We start from the raw sequence: 25,811 nt of genomic DNA on the forward strand, positions 1-25,811 counted from the left end.
ACTAGTATCTTCATTTTAAACATACGTCGTGAGGTTATAGTTATGCTGTGTTTCTTTAAATTGCGAACCGTACCGGCCAATGTTGAAGCAAACTTCAATAAAGTAAAGTACTTTTAACTGAATACCATTGAATTAACCGGGCTTGGTATAAGGTTTTGAGTAAGATAGGCCGGAATTTGCTGTCAACGTGACATTTGTTGCAACTCACATGTGAAGATATACGTATCGACACTTTGTACAATTTCCATAACGGAACATTTAAACGAAAATACAATGGCAGTGCTTGCTAGAATTTCAATTCATTAACTGTACTACACTTGTCTTGCAAAACGTGGTTGAATGCATGTTCGTAAAGTGTCAACCCATTTTAACCTGTGCAGTCCGCACAGACTTATAAGAGACGACACTTTTTGTTTATACTGGATTTACGTTTAGAAAAGACTTATTTTTACCAATAGCTTCTTAAAAGCGGAAGTGTCGTCCCTGATTTGCCTCTGCGGATTGCATGGATACATGTTGGACGACAATTTACGCAGAGGTATTAAGCCCGGTTTTCCCGAGCGCGGATCAATTTATGACGATGATTAATGGGAAGCGGACAACGACAACGAGCGAGGCATGGTCTTGTAATGCGCATGGGGGGGGGGGGGGTTAGAGGGTTAGGGTAAGGGTTAGGGTTAGGGGTCGGGTTTGGGTTAGGGTTAGCCTTAACCCATACCTTAACCCTTACCCGACCCCTGACTTTATCCCTAACCTAACCATACCCCAGGGTTATCTCCCCTATACCATGCCTCACTCGTTGTAATTGTCCTCTTCCAATCATGGACCTAGAACAATTTTGAGAGGGGACTTGTTTCGCGTTTTTCATAATGCATCAAGGGCGTGTTTCATTTAATTATTTTATAACTTTAAAATGTACGGGAGTTGAAAAGTGCCATATTCAGTAAGAAATTAGGTCTTTACAAATAGAGAACTTATTAATATGATGTCAATAAGACGTACACATCAGATCTAACATATTCTAGATGTTACATTCGTTGATCAAACATGGTATGTCGAGATGCTATGTTTGGAACAACGCTACAGCTTAAAAAAAGAAATCGCGCATGTCAAAGAGACTGTTTGAGGCTAGTGCAAGGAAAATGTAAGTATTCTTGTATGTGAGTAAAGAAGATTAATGTTTGCTTCGGGTAACCAGGAGGCTGTTTCATCAATATTTAAGTTTTTTATACGATCGTAAATTACGTATCGAGATTTATGTAGTCGTTTACGATTTTACATAAACTCCGTTTCATCAACGAAATCGTAAATGCAACATACATAAAATACGACTACTTAAATATACGTATTTTGTAACCGAAAAAAATAGTGACACAGTCTGAAAAATTGCATGACGTAATTTTCGCGCGTTATGTCAAACATCGCACAAAAAAACATACTCCTACAAATATGAGGTCGATTTACGTCTAATTATTTGGACTAACAAAAACAATGCTAGTTGTGAATCGAAACAAAAACAAACACTGGAAAACGACGTGTAGACCGGTGTGGAAGGCTATCGATTGCTGTTTGGCCGACACTCTCCTTCCGTTACTAAACGCAAAAAGAAGTTAATTTGGATGGAGACGGTTGAAATGTGAGTTGAGAACTTGTTGGTCATGAATGAAGACAGCTGAAATAATTCGCGTTCAGGATAAATCTGAACGCGAATTATTTCAGCCAAGTGTCTACCAAAGCAAAAATCATCAAAAGACTCTAAGGCGGCAATTGATATTGACAAGAATGAAGATTAATTTTTGCTTACTTTCTTTATCCATGAATAAAAATGTATTGGTAAGATTAATTGTTTTGTTATTTCTATGCAGAAATGTGACTGTGGTGTAGATCAATTAACAGTTTAATAATATAATTTAATAGAGACCAATCGGAATTCATGTCAGCATTTTTGTGTTCAATTATCAAATATTTTATTTCAATAAGGTATTAGATTCACATGACACAACATGTTTAGTAATCACAAATGTCATATCATTGAGAATGCTATTTGTTTGTGTATTATATAGGGGATATTTGTTGGATTCGGTGGATCATCGTTTTTAATTCACGAGTGATCATAGACAATGATATTTTCACAAGTGGCGCAGCCACGAGTGAAAAAATATATTTTCTATGATCACGAGTGAATTAAAATCAATATTTCACCGAATCCAACAAATTTTCTTTTTATTTTATGCTTTTTTCGCAGTTTATATACATTGTTAAAGAGTTTTACTTAAGAATGTCGTTGGGATTATGTCGTCATTTTGTCAAATAAATGACGTCATTTCACATTAAGCAATGAATATTATCGATAATTCTCACTGATAATTTTCATTGTTTGAAATAGTGAAATTATCCGTTTTAATCCACCGATATTTCTCTATAAACCACCGGAAAGCATTAAATAAATATCATTGTCCACAATAATTTATTATAGTGTTGATTCACAAGATGTAAATAATCAACATTGATTTATATTGCTTTCTCTGCAAAACTGTGTTACATGTAAAGATCACAAATGCAGTTTTCATTTCTTTGTTTTTCCAGAAAAGAAAATGTTATTACTGGCTGAAGGACCAAAATTGAATGGACAGAGAACACGGTTGACAAAACTCAAACAGAAGTTGTGTCACTCAGCTACATTAAAACATAAAACTGAAGGCAGAAGCAACAAATAGTAATTATTTATTTTTTCTATAGATTATAGTAAAGCTGATTGCTAATTATTTCCTACAATGAAAATGTAACAATTTATGTTTTCAATTTAAAGCTGGGCTGTTTTCGGAGAAAACCCAAGGTATTGTCATAGCCAGCGTGTCGTGTCGTCCGTGTCATGCTCAAACCTTAACATTTTGTCAATGTATTGAACTTTGGCCATAAAATCAAAGTGCTTCCACCTATAACTTTGAAACTTCATATGCAGCTCCACCTTGACGAGTTCTACACGCCTCACCCATATTTGGGTCACTAGGTCAAAGGTGAAGGACCTTAAAATAATTCTGACAAGCTTTTATTCGTTAAAAAATGCACCCGTAGCCGAGCGTTCACACCTGTTATGCGGTGCTCTTGTTTTTCATTGTACTCTGTTTTATGGGGATAAAGTATTGCTGCATTTTTTCATTTAACTTTATTACCGGTAACCTATTTACCAGGGTATGAACTTGTGTGTCAAGGTATTTTTTATTTAATTCTTTCGACATCCATGTACTTAAAAAAGAAATTTGAATGTAGAGCATTAGTGTCACACACAAATGTTGAGTTTAAGTTCAGAAAGCTAGGTTAATTTTGCAATACAAAAACCAACTTTCAGAAACAAAACCAGGTCATGTAGGCATGCTAACTTATTATGACCATAGTGTCATATGTTGTGTATTTAATATTTAGTTCTGTTAAATGTATAAACTAGTAAATTTATCTGCTTGCAGCAACATGTGAAGAATGAAGCAACAGCGTAATAAAACTCGGGAGGAGATGTTGATGGCGTCAAGGGAAAGATATGCCATTCAGAGGGACATAAGCAATAATCATGAGGAACTGGTTTCTCTTTAAAAAAAATGAAATTCTAAATTGCTCAATTGTTTCTGGAACTTTTAATTGATTTTACATGTGATGGTGTTCAGTGAGTCTATGAAACTTATTATAACACATACTATCATGTAAGATATAAATTGTCATATGAATTATAATACCATGCCCAGTTAATATATTGTAAACTAATATATTATTATTATAAACATTTCAATAAAAATACAAAAAAAATGCACAGGTAAACAACATTTTTTAAACAGTAGATGACTAAATAATTGAACAGAGAATCATAAAGGGGTAAAGTTTAGTAAATACATTCGGAAACAATCTAATATACTGGAAAACTTCTATTTTTTATGACAATAATATCCATATTTATAGACAGCACACTTATTATTATAAAGTACCGTTACATTTACAAGCCCACTTTTTATGCCCCCCTTTAAAGAAGAGGGGGTATATTGTTTTGCTTGGTCGGTCTGTCCACCAGATGGTTTCCGGATGATAGATAATTCAAGAAATCTTAGGCCTAGGATCATGAAACTTCATAGGTAGATTAATCATGACTGGCAGATGACCCCTATTGATTGTCAGGTCACTAAGTCAAAGGTCAAGGTCACAGTGAGTTGAAACAGTAAAATGATTTCCAGATGATGAATTAAGAATGCTTACGCCTAGGATCATGAAACTTCATAGGTACATTGATCATGACTTGCAGATGACCCCTATTGATTTTCAGGTCACTAGGTCAAATGTCAAGGTCACGGTGACTCAAAATAGTAAAATGGTTTCCGGATGGTAACTCAAGAATGCCAACAGCTAGGATTATGAAACTTCATAGGTACATTGATCATGTCTGGCAGATGACTCCTATTGATTTTCAGGTCACTAAGTCAAAGGTCAAGTTCACAGTGACAAAAAACGTATTCACACAATGACTGCCACTACAACTGACAGCCCAAATGGGGGGCATGCATGTTTTACTAACAGCCCTTGTTTTAATGTGGCTTTGAGAATGTTCATTACAGAGAACACCTTTTAGAGCGAAAGTCAGTGGGTAAAATATCACTTGAATAATTGTTAATGGGGAAAAGTACCTTGAGTATATGATCTTTTCTGGAGCTCAGATAACTGTTCAATATTCAAGGGACCTTTTCAAGTTTTGGTAAATTGACTAAATTAAAAAAAATAAGTTTAAGATTCGCAAACTTTTGTTGTAGTTATGATATTTGTGAGGAAACAGTAATACTGAACATTTACCATGCTCTAAAATATCCATTATATGCAACTTTTGACGATTTAAAAACTTGAAAATTTTAAAGCGTTGCAACTATCTGCTGCAACACTCAACGATTGAATAATTTGTAGAGTTCTGTTGTTGTCGTAATATTTTGTGACACGATGAGGATTGCTTATATAAAGTGTAAAATACATCACTCATTGTATCAACATGGACGGACAAGTGGTCTTAGTTTGAGGCTTTTACTTCAGGGGTCAGTGGTTTGAGCCCTGTAGGAGTTACTTTTTATCTTTCTTTAATTGTATTCTTTTTTTACTGGAGCTTTTTAGATCCAGTGTTTACATGTATCAATATAAAAGCGTTTAATGAAAAACTTGAATATCTGCCAAAATTTAGGAAAAGTTCCCTTTAAAATAAATATTAAATCAAGCACTTGGTAATACCTAACACATAACTTTTTTTATTGGTCCTCAGAACATTGACATTTTTTTCTTTCACAAACCTATAACCTTGAAGTAAATATTAGACAAATTATGCATACACAATTATAAAACATGCAAACATCAGCTGTTGTAACTATTGTGTCTAGACGACCAGGAATACCAATCCTTCCAAATCAGCTATGACACAACTTTACGCCATTTGGCTGAGTAGTGTAGCTCTGCCTATTCAGAGAAGACTCAAGCCATCTATCACTTTATAACATTTATAACTATAAATTTTTAACACATTTTATGAAACAGTTTGATCAGCTGCTGCCTCTTATCACATGCTGCTCGATGTACTGGTGTGTTGTTCATAACTTCCGGTTCCATCACATTTCCAACCGATTCCTCTATCAGTGGAACGTTTGAATCCAGACACAGGTTATGCAGGGGCATGTACACAGTTGATATTTCACAGCACTTATTGGACTTGAAAGGCCAACATCCACCAGTGGATTTCTTTAACATAGACATTTGTCTAAGTGACTCAATTGTCCTGATACCATTGACATTAATTTAATTTCAATATAAATTATATATAATATATAGCCTACAAAACACTTTATTTGTGCCTGTATTCACTATTAATGCACAATATCATTTAAATGCACTAGTAAACAATATTTCATACATAGAGTCTGAGGATAAGCAAAATGAATTTTTAAGATTTAAAATAAAATGAATAAATCATCAGTTTATTTAAACGGACATTTTTTTATGAAACATCATATTCACACATGCAAACAACCCTCAGTTATTATAAAAGTTAATTTACATATAAATTCTAAAATTTGATTATTAAAGTTGTACGTTATCAAGCTTTAGAAGTTACGTTTGATTTAAGACACTGTGAGAAAGAGATTGGCACTAATACTTCATTTAAATACTGTGTGGTAAGTTGATCTCGCACTAATAAGACTTATATTTCACAACCTATATAATATGTTACCAATCTCGTGATTTCAACACTCCAAATGCCCTTTCTACTACCCACCCTCTACATAGATGGTCATTGTAAGCCTGTTCCGCAGCATGGGAGGGATGAGGTTAAGGGGTCATCAGGTTAGTCCTTAACGGATACCCACTATCTCCCAGCAGATGACCCTCATCATTGGTGCTCAGATATTGCTGTAAATTTAAATATTTTATTGGGCAGTTGCTTTGTCTTTGATAAAACAGCAATCCACAGTAAATATTGTTAGATTAAGGTAGGAAAGCATCTCAATAATTTTCACAAAACTAGCTTAAGTATTATCAAATCACTATATTTTAGTTACCTAGATGAAATAATGTAACTTAAGACAATATTTAAAGATAATACTGATAGCTGCATTGGCTAACACATAAAAGAACAAAAGCTTGATCACACAGTGCTAATGGTGCTTATTGTGGTAGTTAATGATGTTTGCGCATGTACGTAACTAATGATTATTAGATGTCAAAGATGATAAGCATTACGCTTATTTCAACCTTTTATGGTATTTATCTGCTTTTATACCAAATTTAATGATAAGGTAATGAATCATAATGTAACCCAGCCAGAAAATTCCCCGACCGCTATGGGGATCGAACCCGGGACCTCCCGGTTCCAAATCAGGCAGACACTCTACCGCGTCGCTTTAAAAGCTAGCTCTGGTACAACAAGTTGTTCTATAACTTGATCTTCATCATGTATTACTCTATATAAAATTCCACGTTTAATTTTAAAATTGTTGAACTGTTTTTTCATAATAAAATCATTTTTTGTCATGAATACAGATGGAATTGTCTCATCTATTTTGTATTTTCTCCAACGATCAATGAACTGATCTTGCCTTTGCATTCTTCTGATTTCTCTTAATTCTTTTTGTGCTAGTCCTTGACCTATTTCATCAATTTCCTCAAAATTGAGAGAAGCCATAGGCAAAGTTTCAATGTATGAATTTACAGTAATCATACCGTTACATATTGCCTTTACCGTGTGTTCATCAATTGTTACCATTTCTGCATTATTATTTACAACCCGTTCATATGGATACCTACTCATCCCATCAGCATCTGTATTTTGCATGCCTGGTCTGTAAGCAATATCAAATGAGTATTGTCCTAATGCAGCTACCCACCTCTGACCAGTTGCATCCAACTTCGCACTAGACAGGATATGAGTAAGCGGGTTGTTATCAGTAATAACTGAAAAGTGATTTAAAGATAGGTAGTCTGAAAACTTTTCAGTCACTGCCCACTTAAGAGCTAGGAATTCCAACTTAAAGGCACTGTAATTTCTTTCGGCTTTGTTCAAGGCACGGCTTGCATAAGCAATAACCCGTTTCTTATCTTCTTGAGTCTGGTATAGGACAGCACCTAAAGCTTTTATTGACGCATCGGTATGTAACTCAAAGGATTTATTGAAATCAGGATACGCTAAAATTGGAGGAGAACATAAAATGTGCTTCAGTTTATCAAATATCTCTTGTTCATTGTCAGTCCATTTCCAAAGTTTATGATGTTTTGATTTGCCCTTTTTAACTGATGTTGGAGGAAGCAATTCTGATAATGGCCTTGTAATTTTGCTAAAATCCTTGACAAATCTGCGGTAATATCCCGCAAAGGCTAGAAATGAGCGCAATTCATCCGCATTTTCAGGTGTAGGCCAGTCCTTTACTTTTTGTATTTTTGCAGGGTCCGTTTCAATACCGTCTGCACTGACCACATGACCTAGAAAATTGACTTTTGTCTGGAAAAAAGAGCATTTCTCAGCAGCTAGTTTCAGATTACATGATTTCAATCTCTCAAGTATGATATTTAATCTTTCTAAATGTTGTTCATATGTGTCACTATATATAATTAGGTCATCCAGAAATATTACGCAGATTTTCATGTTTAGTCCTTGTAGGCATTCCTCCATTAATCTTTGAAAAGTGGCTGGCGAATTGCTCAAACCAAACGGCATTTTGTTGAACTCATAGAATCCTAAGGAACCAACTGTGAATCCTGTGCGTTCCTTGTGGCTTTCCTCTACCTCAACCTGGTGATACCCGGACTTCATGTCGATAGTAGAGAAAAACTTCGCCCCATTTAAGCAGTCAAACACTTCTTCGATTCGTGGTAATGCATATGCGTCCTTAACTGTTTTATCATTCAACATTCTATAATCGACGCACATCCTAAGTTTACCATTTTTCTTTCTTACTAATACAACATTGCTTGTCCATGGTGATTTTGATGGTCTAATTATTCCCCCTTCTAAAAGCTGGTTAATGTGTTGTATTACTTCTTCTATCATTTGAGGTGGAATTCTGCGATGTCTTTGCTTAAAGGGTCTTTCATCTATTAAATCTATCCTATGTTTTATTTTGTTGCATACTCCTATGTCAGTTTCTGAAGTTGAAAAAATGTCTTTATGTGTCCTAAGTAAGTGTTTTAATTTCTCTCTTTGTTCAGTTGACAATATTCTGTGTTCGTCAATGTTCAATGTGTCTATTATTTCTTCATGTTCAGTATTGAGAGTGCAATTTTCCTCTTTTGTAACAGTTACTGGTTGCAGTTCACACAATATAGCTTCTGGTGAAATAACAACAGTGTTGGTTGTCAGATTAGATAATGTAACAATAACATGTTTCTGATCCGACTTCACATTCACAACTGCCGGTGTCACATCGACATATAATGGCAAGTTGCTGTGTTCTGACTCATGCAACAATGCTGTTGTATCAGGGTAATTAACAGTCCGGTCAATGTACCCATTCAATTCCAAGCACTCATTTGGCTTTAATAAAACTTTGTGCGGAACTGCACATCTTATTAAAGCAATTTTATTCTTATTTTTTTTAAGGTCTTTTTCTCTTATTACCATGGTTCTTAAACTAAGGTACCAAGGGGTGTGAAGTTTAGCTTTTTGTAGAAAAGTATCTCCAAAGTTTTGTTTGCATTCTGTCAAATATTCTTGTAATATATTGGTGCCTATGATTACTGGTACTCTGGAAGAGTAATGAGTGTCAGGTGACACAAGAAACAAACAATGTTTCAATGTAGACCTAGGCAAACCTTCATCAATCTTCAAATCAATTTCAATATATCCAATATATGGCAATTCTTTACCATCCGCGCATTCAATTTTCAAAAGAGTGTTTAAAGGTTTTATCTCAATATTTACCAGTTGATTTTTATGAAAAGACTCTGATATAACGCTGACACAACTGCCTGTGTCTAAAAGTGCAAGTGTCTGGATGTCATTTATACAAACTTTGACTTCATTTGTTTCGCCAACAAGTTGAGGGTCTATCCTATGTGTGCCTACGTTCGACCCTGTTACCGAGGCACTTACACTTTTGGGCATTGCCATTGTTTGTGCCCTTTTTCTCTACATTTGAAACAAATGACCTCTGCATTTGCAGGACAGTCTCTCATAACATGCCCTTTTTCATGGCATTGATAGCATTCTACATTGAACGCCATGCTTTGAGGTCTAAAGTTTCCTCTAGGTGCATCAGCACCTCTGCCCCTATAGAAAGTACCATGGCCACTGCCCCTATCATGGGAAGTGCTACGACCACCTCTAAAATTACTTGTCGCATAAGCACCACGACCCTGACCCCTGTAATATTTTCTTCCTATATAATACTGGGGCGCTTCCTGCTTTTTCTCCATCTGGTCTATTCGATGGTTCAATTGTTTAAGCAATTCTTTCATTTCCGATAGATCAGACTGCTCTTTCTTTTCAACATTTACAGCAGGTTTACATGTTTTCGTTTCCCCAACTGACTCCTTCATATCTGCTTCTATCTTCCTTAATTCTCGCTTAAATTCATCGTATTCAACCAGCTTGTCACATTGGTAAGTTGACAGATGCTTCAAATCCTTTTTTAATCCAGCATGTAGAACAGTTTTCAACACATCCATGTCAGATCGTTTCAAAGCCTTCAGATGTATGGCAGTTTCAAATAATTCCTCTAACCTAGCGGCATAGGCTGAAACAGACTCTCCTGTCTGTTGTTGGCTAGAATAAAATTTCCGCATTACACTTTCACGCGACTCTATACAACCATATGTGCTGTCAAGCTTCTGCATGACTTCTTGAAGAGTCACATCAGGTCCTAGACGACGTAGTACATCGCCAGCACTTCCTTTCACAGCACGTCGAACACCCAATAAAACTTGTTCTGATTTGAACACCTTGCTGTTGACTGTGGCCTCCACCTCATACTTGAAAGTATGCCATGTGACTTCCCCTTTCCCTTGATCTCCGAAGAATATGGACAGTTTTGGGTATTGATAACCCACTTTAACTTCAGTCGCTTTAGGCACAACATGTTCCGGCTCTTCACTTTTCACACTTCCGAACGCTTGTGCAATTCTTAGCATATCTTGTGGAGTGTCACACTTCGGTTGGATACCAAAAATTTTCAAGGCTTCCAACAACTTAACTTCGTCCTTTGTTAAGTCTACCGGTCCTGTCGCCATGTTGAATTTTCCTTCTTCTTGTTGCTCCTCCTCAGAATCAGCCATTTAACAAACTTTTCCACTAAGCAGTTTAATGTTTATAACTATGCACAAAGTTTAAATGTCACTCACTTTTAATTGTCTTTCACACATAAAAGTCAAAATCACTTTTTAATAAGTCTATAATACACCTGTGAAGCACTGAATGGCCGAAGATTTTCACTATGTCTGTAAATTTCAATATCCAAAACAACCCGTTGTACAAACAATAAAATGTCAAACAGCACAAAATAATACAATCATGATAACATTCATTCACAATAAAATTCACATATCTTAAAATGTAATAGCAGTATACTTTTATGTTAAAGTTATAAATGGCATACACTAATCACAGCTATGATCCATGTAATTAAAAAGTTTAATTTTTTTTTTTTTTTTTTTTTATTATTATTATTTATTTTACTTATATAATTAATTTGTATTAAATAATTATTTTATTTTAATCTCTTTAAACAGTTTAAGTGTGTTTAATAAAATTATTAACTTTGATTTAATGAACTATTTAACAATAGCTTTAGGGTAAATACGGTATTGCACAAGGTGCGCTTATTATGAAGTATAAAAACTTTACGGTAAACCGAACAATGTTTGTAATATCTCCTGTCGTTCAGAAAATTCCCAATTTCAATTATACAGAACCAAGTTATAATCCTAATCCGTGGTAAAACTACAGAACAGGATGAAAAAAACACTTAGTTAAACTATGAAATGTGTCGGTCATACATGTATTTGCATATATATGTATGAACTCTTTTTCTGAAAAGAAATATCTGACAAAACTGAAATTTAAACAGAATTATATTTATATTGGTTGAATAATTATTTAATAATGTAGAAATTACAATATGTAATACAAAATATTGCAATAAAAGACTTTTGTTTCAAAACTTTTTTTTTTTTAGTTGGCACAACTACCAAATCTAACTAAATTTCTAATACTACATAGTAAAACTGCTGAACTATTTACTTGTCAATAGTCACGAAATGTCAGCACCAAATGTCAACTTCAAGGTCAACACAGACAGATATTCCAGTTAATAACCAGGAACAGAACAGAAAATATTGAATATGGGTCAGCAATAAAAAAATAACTGAAACGGTTGCAACACTATCAAAAGTAATGTAGAGTAATAAAAGTAAATTCAGAATAGCAGCAATGTGATTATTAATGAAATATTAGTAAGAATGCCAATATTAAATACTGTATTCCGCCACCAATTAATTAAAGTGAATCCTGCGAAATCTCTTCAAAAATCACTTTCGTACTTACAATATCATACACAATGGAAATAAACAAGATGTTACAGTTTTTTTTTTTTTTCCAACCCACCTTTTTTGTTTTAAAGAAATTAATAAAAATATGGCCAAAATCAAAACTGTAACAACTGCAAAATTTCCTCTAAAAATATTACTTACAAATCTGCTGTTTTTTTTTTCTGGCCACCAGAACACAATATATTTATTAAAATAATAACACTGTTTCAAGTCCTAATTGCACAATAGTTTTGTGCGTTAATAAATGTCCACATGAATTGCTGGTTCTAGAAGAAATCCTTCGGATAAGTCGTGATGTCTTGTACATGTACAAGTTGGAGCCTAGGCCTGTATACCGGTGACGATGGTCTTGAAGAATGCGCTTGTCTGATCAGATTCCTACATCTGTGGATAATTTACGTTGGGCGCCAATGTAACCCAGCTAGAAAAATCCCCGACCACCATGGGGATCGAACCCGGGACCTCCCGGTTCTAAATCAGGCAGACACTCTACCGCGTCGCTATAAAAGCTAGCTCATATATCAAGGCAGTATAAGTTCCCCTTATACCGAACCCTGCTACATACACCCCCTCTAATTATGAAATTCTTCCACGAATTTCTCATTGCCATGACATCTGTGGGACGTCTGACACACATGGTGGGTTTTTTACGTTGGGCGCCAATGTAACCCAGCTGGAAAAATCCCCGACCACCATGGGGATCGAACCCGGGACCTCCCGGTTCTAAATCAGGCAGACACTCTACCGCGTCGCTATAAAAGCTAGCTCATATAGCAAGGCAGTATAAGTTCCCCTTATACCGAACCCTGCTACATATGGCGACCCCGGCAGGCAGTATAAGTTCCCCTTATACCGAACCCTGCTACAATAATACTGTATTTACATTTACCTCATGCTGGCGTCAGCAACAGCCTGCACATTAATGGCATGGAATCCTCAGTAAACATCTCCCTTGGCAATATGCAATATGCCAAAATCTATAAAAAAATAAAAGTTACTCATTAACATGAAAGTGCTCATCATTTCATGTTCACATTACCAACACAAAAGGGAGGAATGCAGAAAAGGAGTAAATAAATAAAAAAGCCCCATCAATATGCACGAAATAAATTTTTTGGATGGGGGGTGCATATTTATAGCACTGCAGAATTGAATTTGACAAATAAATAAATTGTAATCAAATGGAAACAATATAGAAATAATTAAGGTAATTGTTCTGCAATTATTAAAGACATAAGGTACAATCTACTTTACTCACGCTCGATTGGTTATTCACAGCTTGGGTACTACTTACATGTACCCCTGGTATCATTAAGCATACTTGCATGAACCTCGGGTAAGGTTAATATACTTAAACGTACCCGGTCCTTATTAGACTGTACCCGAGTTGTATTCCTGCCCAAAATTCGATGTGGTACAGTGCACTACAGATAAATGTAAAGCCATATTGTTTATCTAAATTAAACTTACCTTTTGAAAAAACTGCATCAATATGCTTTTTGAGTATAAATTTCGATGATATAAAGACTATTTGAGAAAAAAAATGACATTAATGTGAACATAATTAAAAAAATTAAGCCTACAACAACCCATTTAGCATTAAATTTCCGGCTATATTAAAGTATATTAACTATAACAGGGTTAGCTCTACATGTAAGTATACTTAAAGAGTACCCGGGGTACAGGTAAGTAGTATCCGAGCTGACAATGACCAATCGAACAACATTGTAATCAAATGAGAACAATATAGAAACAATTATGGTGATTTTTCTACAATTATTAAATACATAAGATACCATTACTCAGCATCTTCTTAACTCACCAATACAATAACTTGTTTAAAAATAGCAAACACAAACAATATCATGATGTCATATTCATTTTCATGATCACGATGTTATAATCAACAATTTCGAGGTAAAGTATTGTTCAATCATAACATTTGGAAGTAGAACAACTTCAAGTTCAACATTAGCGGGTGGGGTAAATCAGTCTGCACTTAAAGTCATCGATAAGTACACGTCGACACAAAATAGAATGAGTTTAACATAAAGTCATTTGTAAAGAAACACAACAATAAATGCTTAAACTAATAACGGTAATCATCGAATGCTTTTATTAAGAAAAGATACAACAATTACTTATTCTTCAACCATTTTGCAAAATCCGAGTTGTCAAATGCTAAGTAAACAAAGGGCAACTACTCTAAAGTTTTTAGGTTAAATGCTACTTATTTGCTATTTGAAAATAAATATAATTTTATAATTATACTTGTTTAAATCAATGATTTCTTCGCCTTATTTACATACCTAAGCGACGGAATGAAAGGGATGAGCTCGCCGGCAAGTTGGTACTATGTCTTCCCCGATCAAAACCAACAATCGCTCTATTCCGCCCTTACTTAGACGATATATCGAAGCAATGTTCTCATCTCTTAGGTTTTCGAGAACAATTCTCTCCCTTAAAAGCCTTGGCATTGGTAATTGTTCGTCTCCTGCCATCGTGGATGACAAAAACGACCGCCATTACGTTAATTTACGGGTGCCCTTACCCAGTCGTATATTTATGTATAAAATTTATGTAATTTTAATTTACGATTTGCTTGATGAAACGCGATTTCATTGAAACATCGTAATTTATGTTAATCGTAATTTACAACTAGTCGTAAATCGTTGATGAAACGGCTCCCATCAACGAAATCGTAAATGCACCATACATAAAATACGACTACATAAATATACGTATTTTGTAACCGATAAACATAGTGACGCAGTCTAAAAAAAATGCATGACGTAGTTATCGCGCGTTCTGTCAGCAGACGTAAACATCGCTTAAAGTAATGATGGCGGCTGAGCCTGTGGTCAAACGGATGAAAAACAAAAACTGGAACGCATCGGAAACGACAATTCTTGTCGAACGGTGTGTTGAAGGGTATAGCCTTCTGTTTGGAAGTCATTCGCCTTCGGTAACGGAAGGGAAAAAGGATTTGTATTGGAAGGAAACAATTGAAATGTGAGTTGACAACTTGTTCATTTTGTTGATCTTAAAGTAGTCCAAATAATTAGACGTAAGCTACCCCGCTTACGTCTAAACGGCTACCGTCGTTTTCCTATAGCAAATTGAGTTCAGCTAAAACTTCAGTTTTTCTCGTTAAATCTTTGCTAATGCATAAAATTATCATTAATTAGACATATATGTGAGCGATTACCTCTTAAATGTGTAAAAATTGTGCTTTTAAACCACTTATGTACATTTTTTTAAATAAACATACACAACACACTTCGTGTGTCTTCGTGTGTTTGTCGTTTATAGAATTACATTGAATTATCTTGAACGAAATTATTTTTTGAATAGGTTACACATAACCAATTGTTGTTGTACAACAAACCACATCACTTTTTAACTTTCTGTACTCTTTAATTAAATGGAACCAATATGTGTGTGTAAAAACTACCAGTTGTATCACGGAGTGTATATTGTTAGGAGATGAATCGAGTATTTGACCCTTACTGTAGTAAACTCAATCTTATGCAAAAACTATTCATCCGATTTTATTGGTTTATACGTTATCTTGTTGCTTATTAATTCCTCTTTCAAAAATATACGTTTTAGTATATTCCCGTTGTTATTAATGGATTTATAGCGAGATAAACACAAGAAATACACATTTTATGTTTTACCACCGCGCGTTTTACCATATTGTGGCTATCGATTTTGTACAATTCGCGTACAGCGAATCGCCGAGGTTATACATTTTGATGTACCCACTCACGTCTTTTGTTGAATTATTGTTTCATTTCTCGGCAGATTTTGACAAATTATATATCATTAGAAAGCTTACGTTACGTAGTAAACAGATATATAAATATATATTAAGTTTTTCTTCTGATTTCGACAGCCCGGCGAGTTATAACTTTAACTTTTTCAAATATCATACCGTTTTGGAGTTTTAGAATCTAGATTTACGGTTGACATGTTCGTACTTAATACCAATTTGTAGCGTTTATATTTGGAGTTCAGTTTTAACAAGAAATATCTTTAAAAAATATATACGGCGTTGATTTTGGTCGATGTTTATGAACGATCAAAAGTTATCGCAATGAGATAAAAAGTAGCGGATGCCTTTTTTCTGCGCAGTTCTTAGCTACATCACAAGCAAATCAATTACGGGGTGTTGCGCCAGATTTTGTGGCTTATTTTGCTTTATGTGATATTATTACTCTGATATCTATATTAACAGAATAGAAAAACACAAGAAACATGAAAATAAACGAGTGCATATAGGTCAGCCGGCAATACTCAAATCTGATTTAATTGCATAATTATAGTATAGTGAATTATTGTGCTCATGCTTAATAAACTGGTCTTAATGGATAAATATTTCTAATTAATTTTATAAAAATTGGTCCTTATCATGCAAATGTTGAAAACATATTAAAAATCGATGATTGACATACCACAATAATATCGCCGAATATCTTTATTTAGTATCTTTCTGATCAAAACAGACTTCAAGTGCACAAAGTTTACGAGACGGCGTTTATATAAAGATTTCTGCAACTGACCGCAAACTGACCTTGATACCTTGCGGATTGGAATGCAATGCATTAAAGTTAGGTAACAATTCTGCTGCTGAAACGACGGCTTGTTTACGCCAACTGTACACGACCAAGGCAACAGCTGTGCCTAAAATATTTATATATCGACAAAGCGACTAAACGAACTATTTACTCCATCAGACAAAAATAGCATAGATTCCAATTTTTTCCTTCAATGAAAAGATCGCAACCCCTTCTGCGAACTCCGGTGATGAACTGTATATACACTCTGACTTTCACACACTGGCCGCGAATTGACCCTAAAACTCGCGGGTTGAAATGCAATGCAAGTAAGTACTAAATATGAAAATACAGCCTTTAGTATAAACGCTTTTGCGCTGGTAATTCTCTGAAAATAAAAGGTGAACGCACAAACTGTATTTATGTCGAAAATTGATTGTAAAACTGTTCTATCTATTGAGCCTTTTCATTGGAGATAAAATTGTTTCATGCAGTAAAACAGTGTTACAAAGACGCGGATATGTTTCCAATGTTCTGGTGTTATACTCAAATCAGCCAATGGAATAAATGAAGTGTATTCATTCGTACCTAGCCGCGGAAAATTTTATTTGAATATTATTGGACACTTACAAAGGTCAAGTCAGGGTGAAAAGCTGGCTTAATACAGCTTACGCCGAAAAAATACATCTTGCTTAGGAGAATAGAATTCTGTATACGATAGAAAAAAAATTGTTTAAAAACGAAAGTTATTAAGGAATGAAGGCGGAAGAAAGTAGCGCGCGTTCCTAACGCACTGAACTGATGCTACGGTCTTGGCGATTATGCTTTTGTTTAGAAACCGGCCATTGAATTTCCTTTGCCATGATTATTATATTTTTTATGATATATTGTAGTATTTTGTTCACGAAACATATCAATAAAGCTTATTATAAATAAATCTTAATAAATTAACTATTTCAGCTCTTGTTTATAACACAGAAAGGGTGTTAAATTTATGATGAAACAGCGTATATAGCGGACCCTCTCGATTTTATTCGGCTTTGCATGCATACTTGAAATAAAATGGGTGTTAAAAACATTCATCGTTTGCTGTTAATTATCAACGAGGGAATTATGTATAATTATATGAAATGTTATTTACCTTAAATTATCAATTTATTAAAGATTCTTGAAAATCACGGTCGGTGTTACGCGGGTCATTTCGTATTTTGACATTAGGGCATCATGTTCAACTAATCAAAATCAGATTTTTTTTTCACTGGGACGATGACGGCTTAGATTTAGACAGGCAGACAGATAGTTTATTCAGACTTATACAACAGTGCATCGTCTTTAACTCAAATATATAAATTATTTTTAGACGAATTGTTAGGTGATTACACATATAGCAGTGATGATTCTGAGAATGTTGCCATGTTTCTTATCCGTGTAATCTAGAGTCCGTGGTTTGAGCATTTTTATCGCGGTGTTCAATAAAAGATATCTCAATAATCTTGTTTATTGATAGATCTGTGGTTTTATTGCCCCTGTGTTCAGCACAAACCAATTGTCTCGTTATGATCAGATACTGTGCCGACCAATACTAAATAACACTATGGTGCCATACGCCACAGCAGGGACCTATACTTGTGATCATGGAGTCTAAGTGCAAGACTTAAAAAAGTATGTTGTTTCGCTTGCGGTTGTTAAAGCCAAAACGGGGCTCCCAGCTGGCACAGCTGCTGATATTCAGATCTGAATACTTAAACTTATTTAGACCTTATTCTTAACCGTTGCGCGTTTTACGATATCGGATTTTAGGCGGGAATAAAACTCAGTGAAACTATTCAATTTCTTACACAACATTAAGCATATTAACAGTTATTTAAATTAACAATATCAGCGACATCTTTTTAAAGACTAAACACCTTTTCAAGTATCGAATTTAACATGTCAATAAAATATATTAATACCAAAAAAGGTTTCATTTAATATTGTTCACATTAAACCTTTAAATAAAAGTGTCGCTTTAACTATTTTCCGTGTCTTATTAAGCCGCGAATCGTTTGCTAAAAACAGTTAACAAAAAGGGCTACACGTTCTAATTCTTAATGAAATACAAAAATAAGTATAACATAATTAATAACGTCCATAAACACACACAGCAAGATCAAAGTTTTAATGGAAAACTAATATGACATTCCACGTAAATTATTATTTTCGTCTAAATCGAATACTATATATAGAGAAACAATGTATTTATAACCGACCAATGAGGTAACAATATGCAACTTTCAATTTACACAGTGCTATATGGCAACAATATGGAATTTGAATAGTGGTAGTGTTTTAAGGTCTGGACTATCATTACTTGTAAGTTTGTATAAACATTTTTCTAATGCAATTAGTAAAATAATGTTTATATTTTATGTTTAATAATTTATTGCATGATTATTCTGTGCTGTTATATGAATTTGATGCCGTTAAAGCTTCCGACATGAATTCATGTCGGAACGATGCTATTGCAAAATAACGTTAAACGATATGAGGTCGATGTAAATCGACCTCATATTTATAGGAGTTATCTTAAAGTTGAAGTTAAATTTATCGCATATTTTCATATTCATGAGTTAAACTATATTGCTTAGAGTAGTCGTTTTTGTTCTTTCTATGCAGAAAGGCGATTGAAGCTCAATTAGCAGTTTCATATCGATTTATTTAGGCCTAGGAAATTATTAAATTCTGGCTCACAATAACTTGAATGAGACATACGTAATGCATTGTCATGTCATGTCAGTAATGTTGTTGTTCAATTATCTTATATTTTATTTCAAGAATGTATAAGATACACATGCCAAAAACATGTACAGTACATGGTTCTGGGCTCGTTACTCTATAGCTGAGCAACCAAAATTTTAAAGATGTAAAAAGTTTTTTGTGCCTACTTACTGTATCATGGTATAGATCTAAATAATTGATTTCACAGATAAAAGTTTTCAATGTTATTTAATTCCGTGCAGGATAAATGCAGTTGGACCCGGTAGAAGTTTGCATGAGGCAAAAAGAAAATGGGTGGACCTAAAAGTAAGTTGTATGTGTGTGTGATTTATGTTTCATTCAATTTTCAACAAAGCATTAAAGTGTTTTTTTTCCATATGCCATATAAATATGCAGTATTTTAAACCTCAGTGTAAATTTCATGTGTCTTAATAACTTGTAATTGCTTCTATGATGTTGACAATTCTGTTGTATATTGATGTTTATATTATGCTTTCCGGTGGTTTATAGAGAAATATTAGTGAAATAAAACTGGTATTCCACTGTTTTAAACAGTGAAAAATAACAGTGACAAATATCGAAATTTGTCACAGTTTTACTGTGATATGACGTCATTTTTTCAACGAAATGACGTCATAAATCCAGCGAAATTATCCAGTTTAACTCATTTACAATGTAAATAAACAGTGAAAAAAACATAAAATAAAAAGAACATTTGTTCGATTGATGGAATATCGATTTTATTTCACTCGAGATCATAGAAAATAAATATTTTCACTCGTGACTGCGCCACTCGTGAAAATATTGTTTTCTATGATCACTCGTGAAATAAAATCGATATTCCACCGAATCCAACAAATATCTACTATATATTTATTGATACAAATACATTTTATTGTAAGTGTAGCTAAAATAAATGTTATATTTGTTAGAGTTCCACAAAGGCCAAAGAAAAAAAAATTAAAAAGGAAGTGGGAAAAACAGGTGGTGGACCTGCGCCAGACAAGTTGACACCACTTGAAGAAAAGGTAGTTATAAATTTAATTTGTGAACATTAAACAATGAATTTCACTCTAGACAATAATTCCTATTCATTAATTTTGATTCCAGACTGTATTGCAAATTTCTGTAGATCAAGATTGACAGTAGATTTTTTTTAGTTATATTACTATAATTATGGATTAAGTTCTTGAACATTTAACTGACCACAATCTATCAGCCTTGTTCAGGCCATGAGGTAAATATGTAGGTCTGTTGTTTTTTCTTTTTGACTCATCTAATCTGACTAGATCCCATATCAATTTTTGTTTTAAGTTTACATCTTTTATGAAGGGAACTTTTTAAATGGATCAACGACAATTTCGGGTGCTGACTGTCATTCCGAAAGCGTCCATTGAAGGTGTCACTGCAGAGGGGGATGTTTTTTTAGACAATCTTAAAGGTAATCTGAATAATTAATATACATAAACAACCAGCATATAATAAAAATCCTCATGAGATGTTAGCTATTAGCAAAAATAGCATATTGTCTAAGAAAAGCGAAAATCCATGTTTTATTTTTAGCTCGGCTGTTTATGAAGACAACCCGAGGTATTGTCATAGCCAGCTCGTCGTCCGCCGTCTGCATCATCCAAAAACTTTGACATTGGATGTTGTAAACCCTCTTTTATAAAATTGAGCTTATGAAATAGCATAAATATGTAACTATTTACAAATTAATCTGTAGTTTTTAATACAATATCACTCCTAATTGAGTACAAGGAAATGAACAAGATAAAAAAAAGAAAACGTACTAGCATTTCCTTGAGCACAATTGACTGGTAGGATTTTTAATATATGAATAGTTGAAGTAGGTTTGCATTGCCTTATTGATTCCATTTTGACTTTATTTTCAGAATCCTCCATTGAGGAGAAATTTGAGACTGAAGAAGTGCAATGTACACACAATGGTAATATTTTGTGTTCATTGTGTTCATTGTTTAGGTCATTGTGTCAGCCTTTTTAAGAAAGTCAATTAAAACTTCAGTTATTGAACATATGTTTATTTCATTTTTTCTCTAGTGATCAATATTATATGTGTTTTAGTTATCAATATAACATTATTTAGGGCTTCTGCTGTCGTTTGCCATATTCGCCAATGTCATTATATATTACTTTAAAAAGCCTTTTCAGTAGGAATGCTTTTTGCCTTTCTGTATTATATATCAATTGTCCACAATAATTTATGACACGTATTGTAAATCAACATAGATTTATTACAATTGTTGCTGCAAAACTGTGTTACAATCACAAATGCAGTTTTGATTTCTTTCTTTTCCAGAAAACAAAATGGTTTCACTGGCTGAAAATGTTGCACCACTTCAATTGACTGAAAATTTAAAATTCCTGTAAATTAAACTATTTTATTGAACAGTCACTTTGTCTATGATATAGCATCTCAATAAGTTTCACCAACCTAGCTTAAGTATATTTTATTTTATGGTAAATTAAATAAATGCAACTAGGTTACCTTTACGCCACTGCTATCAAACACCGCAGCATCATGAGTCGCACCAGGCCATCTTGACACGACATCTTTGAACCTTAAAGAATAGTACATGATTGTGTAAGTTTGAACCAGGTTTTAAAGATAACCACAGTACATACTTTGCATTGACTCTGCCAATGTCTTTATCTGATAATGGCGGAGGTCCTGAAAAATAATATGAAGGCACTTCTGTGAACACAAGTTAAAATTGACTCTCCTTTCTCAAGATGCAGCATGTTTTTTTTTCTTTTAAGATATTATGGGCATTTTTTACTGTTGAATTGAGCTGAAAAGAATAAACAGGTCAAAAGAGTTAGTTAAAATGTTGTAACAGACCATTTATCTGCTATAATTCATCTTGCTACCAGTTGTTTATAACAAGAGCTGTCAGATGACAGCGTGCTCGACTATTCGAGTGCTTGACAGTATAACGTAAGCCATCATGGAGAGGAGGGTATACTTTGGGGTGTGTCATTTAATTTAATATTCAATTATCTAAGTATAAAAGGGGCCATAATGTTTTTTGGGCATGTACATAAATAAACACTATTTGATGATGACAATTGTGCTTGATTCAATTTATGGTATGTCTCTTTTATATATTATTTGATGATAATAAATCATAATACTATATTTACATTTACCTCATGTTGGCGTCAACGACAGCCTGTACATTAATGGCATGGAACCCCTTCCTGCACACATAGGCCTCTTCAGCCTCAGCAGGTTTGATAATGGGTACAAGGGTCCCGTCGACTGCCCCAGCTACATTTGGCAGCTGACATTTTCTGAAAAATTCCTGCTTGACAAGCAGAACAGCTGGTTCTTGTGGAAATCTAAAAATATAAATATATTTTTATATAACTGAGTATAAAATTGAAAATAAAAATAATTAAGTGAGCATTATTAAAATAGTTTTATTACAATTTAAGATCATCATATTGTAGCTACAGGTTGTAGCTCTTAAATGAAAGTCTATAACATTATTTTGTATAAGCTTAGGTTAAGGTTTTAATGAGGCTTGATCATTTTCAATTCTAAATAATTTAAATGATCCGATGAGAATGAACTGACTTGAATTGCTATGATATAACTAACAAGAGCTGTGTTTGTGAAACACAATGCCCCCGACTGCCCGCTTTGAAGCCATATCTTTGACCTTGAAGGATAACACAGACCTTTCACCACCCAAAATGTGCAGCTCCATGAGATACACATGCATGCCAAATATCAAGTTGCTATCTTGAATATTGTAAAAGTTTAAGGTTTAAGTTTTGTGACAGACACAAACAGTGACAGACAAGCCAAAAACAATATACCCTGATCATGCGATCTGGGGGCATACAAACTCAAACATGCAAGTAAAAATGATTCAAATAAGCGCAAGATATATATATCAGGAAGAAAACATCAGAAAATGGAAAATATGATATACTCTGGGTTTATCCTAAAATAAATGAATCTTCATTATGCATAGCACAAACAACTTTATCATCCATATATTGTGAGCCTACAGTTATACGCATACAAAAATAAATGATACATTAAGTACATTTTTGGAATGGGTCTGGAATATTAAGGCAATTACCTGATATTTTTCAACTTTTGATTTACAGCTGAGATGAACTTCTGTAAAATCCGACAGAAGCTTGACTTGCTTATTCCGTGGATATCACCCACTTCCGAGTAAAAATCTCCCTTAGCAAGGTACCTCAATGATGCTAAAATCTATAAATAAAAGAATTAATTATATATATGATTTTTCATTTTCACATTACCAAAACAAACAAAGGGAACAAATGCACAAAAAGGGAATATGATAAAAATAAATACTTTAAATGGCTTTAGGGTAGATCTTAATGGGATTGTAGAGTTATATGGCATAATTGGGCACTGCAGACTTGGGTGCAGTATTGAATTATCTTATAAATAAATTGTTAGCAAATGAAAACAATATAGAAACAAACACAAACAGTATGTTGATGTCATCATAATTATATGCATAGTAATTTTCTTAATCATGATGGTATTATCACCATTCAATTTATTTTAAGAGACTCTTTGGATAACCGTATGATTTAAAAGACATTTGTTGTTTTGGTAAGTATTTTTCAATCACAACTTGTAGAAGTATTACAAGGTCATCATTAGCGGGTGGGGTAAATAAGTCTTCATTTATTTTCTTCGATAAATTCACATCGACGAATATAAAATGAGTAAAACATTAATTATGATTAAGCACCACAACAATTTAAGATAAACCTAATTATATATATAAGCTTTTATTCATTAAAGATACAAAAGTCATCGTTTATTTGTTTTGCGATTAAATGTGTGTTGTCAATTGCTATGTAAACAAACTTGTAAAGGGCAACTACTCTAAAGTTGTAAGGTTAAATTCTACTTTGTTGGTTGAAAATAAATACAATTTAATAACTATAATTGCGTAAATCAAAAGTTTCTTCGCACTTTTTACATACCTGTGTGACGGGATCAATGGCATGAGATCGCCGGCAAGTTGGTGCTATTTCTTCCCCAATCAAAACCACCAAACGCTCTATACCGCCCCTACTTAAACGATATCTGGATACAATGTCCTCATCTCTTAAGTTTTCGAGAACTATTCTCTCTCTAAACAGCCTTGGAATCGGTACTTTGCGTCTTCTTTCATCGGTCCATGGAAACACCGAATTCCACTTTTCACCGAATTACAACCGAATTCCTCTTTTCACCGAATTACAACCGAACTACACATTAAAATGATCGTTTGTATCGATTAGATACGGGTTCTTCACATGACGCCAGGCTGTTACCGGATTCCACTTCCACTAATCACAGACCGACTGGCCGAGTTTCTATCACTTGTTTTGCGTTGTTTACAGTCTGCAGATTTTTCGACCACCTTTATTAGTTTCACGCGTCTTTAATCCGCTATTCACAAGTTTTTGACACGATGTCTGATTGAATATAATAGATAATTGGCCAATAAAGAATTTCGATGTGTTTGATGATTGTCCTTCGAATGTTATAAAAGTCAAATTTTCCATGTTCCGTAATTTTATAAATTGTAAAATTGCTGTACTAACATTAATGAATCATTTAATGGCAAATACTTATATACGGAGTATACGGTCGGTCCAGATTTGCGGACCATAAAGAACATGTCTGACTTAATATTGACTGCGTGTTCCACGTCTTTCAATATTGTATCAATAAATTTATTAAAATATATAATGTAATGTATCTGTAATGACATTAATGACAAAATACTTGTTTAAATTTGAACATCGGCGGATTATACGGATCAAGTGTCAGAGCGAGAATACACGATTTTGTCAAAAATGTATGAATTAATATAAAATATGTATAAACTTTTTATACATATATTTCGATATATATAAAAATAAAAGTTAAGAACAACACCTGTAATGCGAAATAAGCCAGATATAAAATCTGAATTTAAAATGTCAGTACAATAGAATGTCAGTACAATAGAATTCGCCAGCGTGTATATCATGCATGTACGATATGAATCTAAATTAAGGTTTACGGATTTTTTAAATTTCCTTTCAGCGGCTAATTTCTTTTTGCTGTATTTTATGAAATTCGTCTTCAGTGTACATTGTTCATGCCTATTCGGTGTTTTGGTAACATATATTTATCAATATATTACAATTAAACACTTATAAAAATCGTATAATCTTGCTTTAATATAAAGTAGTTCATGTTCATTCAAGATTATGATACAATATAAGATATACAAATGACGAGGCCATAAACGGCAATATTTCTTGTTTTTCATTGTTAACTAACACATCAATTATCAATTAGTGAAATTATTAACATGAAACAAGATGACCGCCATTTTTACGTTAATTTACGGTTGCCCTTACCCAGTCGTATATTTATGTATGAAATTT

General features: G+C 33.8%; 1 protein-coding gene and 2 long non-coding RNA genes across 9 annotated transcripts; 2 read left to right on the forward strand and 1 right to left on the reverse strand.

Annotated features, from left to right (window-relative positions):
• Window positions 1–2,396: 2,396 nt before the first annotated feature.
• On the forward strand, window positions 2,397–3,549 carry LOC127842829 (uncharacterized). Its single transcript, XR_008031898.1, has 2 exons — window positions 2,397–2,716; window positions 3,465–3,549. It is a non-coding gene; the product is annotated as an uncharacterized LOC127842829 (long non-coding RNA).
• A 1,698-nt stretch (window positions 3,550–5,247) lies between these two features.
• Window positions 5,248–24,600, reverse strand: LOC127842830 (uncharacterized). 2 transcript variants are annotated; one of them, XR_008031899.1, is made up of 7 exons: window positions 24,372–24,600; window positions 23,480–23,619; window positions 22,536–22,727; window positions 21,874–21,946; window positions 12,938–13,025; window positions 6,287–6,420; window positions 5,248–5,751 (listed from the first exon to the last, which is right to left on the reverse strand). It is a non-coding gene; the product is annotated as an uncharacterized LOC127842830 (long non-coding RNA). The 2 variants fall into 2 exon arrangements; XR_008031900.1 differs by lacking the exons at window positions 21,874–21,946; window positions 22,536–22,727; window positions 23,480–23,619; window positions 24,372–24,600 and adding an exon at window positions 14,190–14,232.
• On the forward strand, window positions 14,750–22,440 carry LOC127842825 (uncharacterized). 6 transcript variants are annotated; one of them, XR_008031896.1, is made up of 6 exons: window positions 14,750–15,060; window positions 19,607–19,670; window positions 20,297–20,392; window positions 20,697–20,864; window positions 21,260–21,313; window positions 21,685–22,440. XR_008031896.1 is itself a non-coding variant. In XM_052372580.1 (6 exons), exons 1-6 carry the CDS (start codon window positions 14,888–14,890, stop codon window positions 21,753–21,755), a joined length of 534 nt encoding a protein of 177 aa, XP_052228540.1. In that variant the 5' UTR covers window positions 14,750–14,887; the 3' UTR covers window positions 21,756–22,440. The 6 variants fall into 6 exon arrangements, 3 of the variants coding, with proteins under 3 accessions (XP_052228540.1, XP_052228542.1, XP_052228541.1); XR_008031894.1 differs by having other exon boundaries at window positions 20,697–20,805; XM_052372580.1 differs by having other exon boundaries at window positions 20,297–20,391; window positions 20,729–20,805.
• Window positions 24,601–25,811: the final 1,211 nt, after the last annotated feature.

This window comes from Dreissena polymorpha, chromosome 8 (genome assembly GCF_020536995.1).
Source record: "Dreissena polymorpha isolate Duluth1 chromosome 8, UMN_Dpol_1.0, whole genome shotgun sequence".
Classification (NCBI taxonomy): Eukaryota; Metazoa; Mollusca; class Bivalvia; order Myida; family Dreissenidae; genus Dreissena; species Dreissena polymorpha.

Coding starts and splice junctions, on each gene's coding strand:
- LOC127842825 (XM_052372580.1), top strand. CDS start 14,888: ATGATGGCGGCTGAGCCTGTGGTCAAACGGATGAAAAACAAAAACTGG. Junction 19,671..20,296: donor GAAAATGGGTGGACCTAAAA/GTAAGTTGTATG, acceptor TATATTTGTTAG/AGTTCCACAAAGGCCAAAGA. Junction 20,806..21,259: donor TTTTTTAGACAATCTTAAAG/GTAATCTGAATA, acceptor CTTTATTTTCAG/AATCCTCCATTGAGGAGAAA.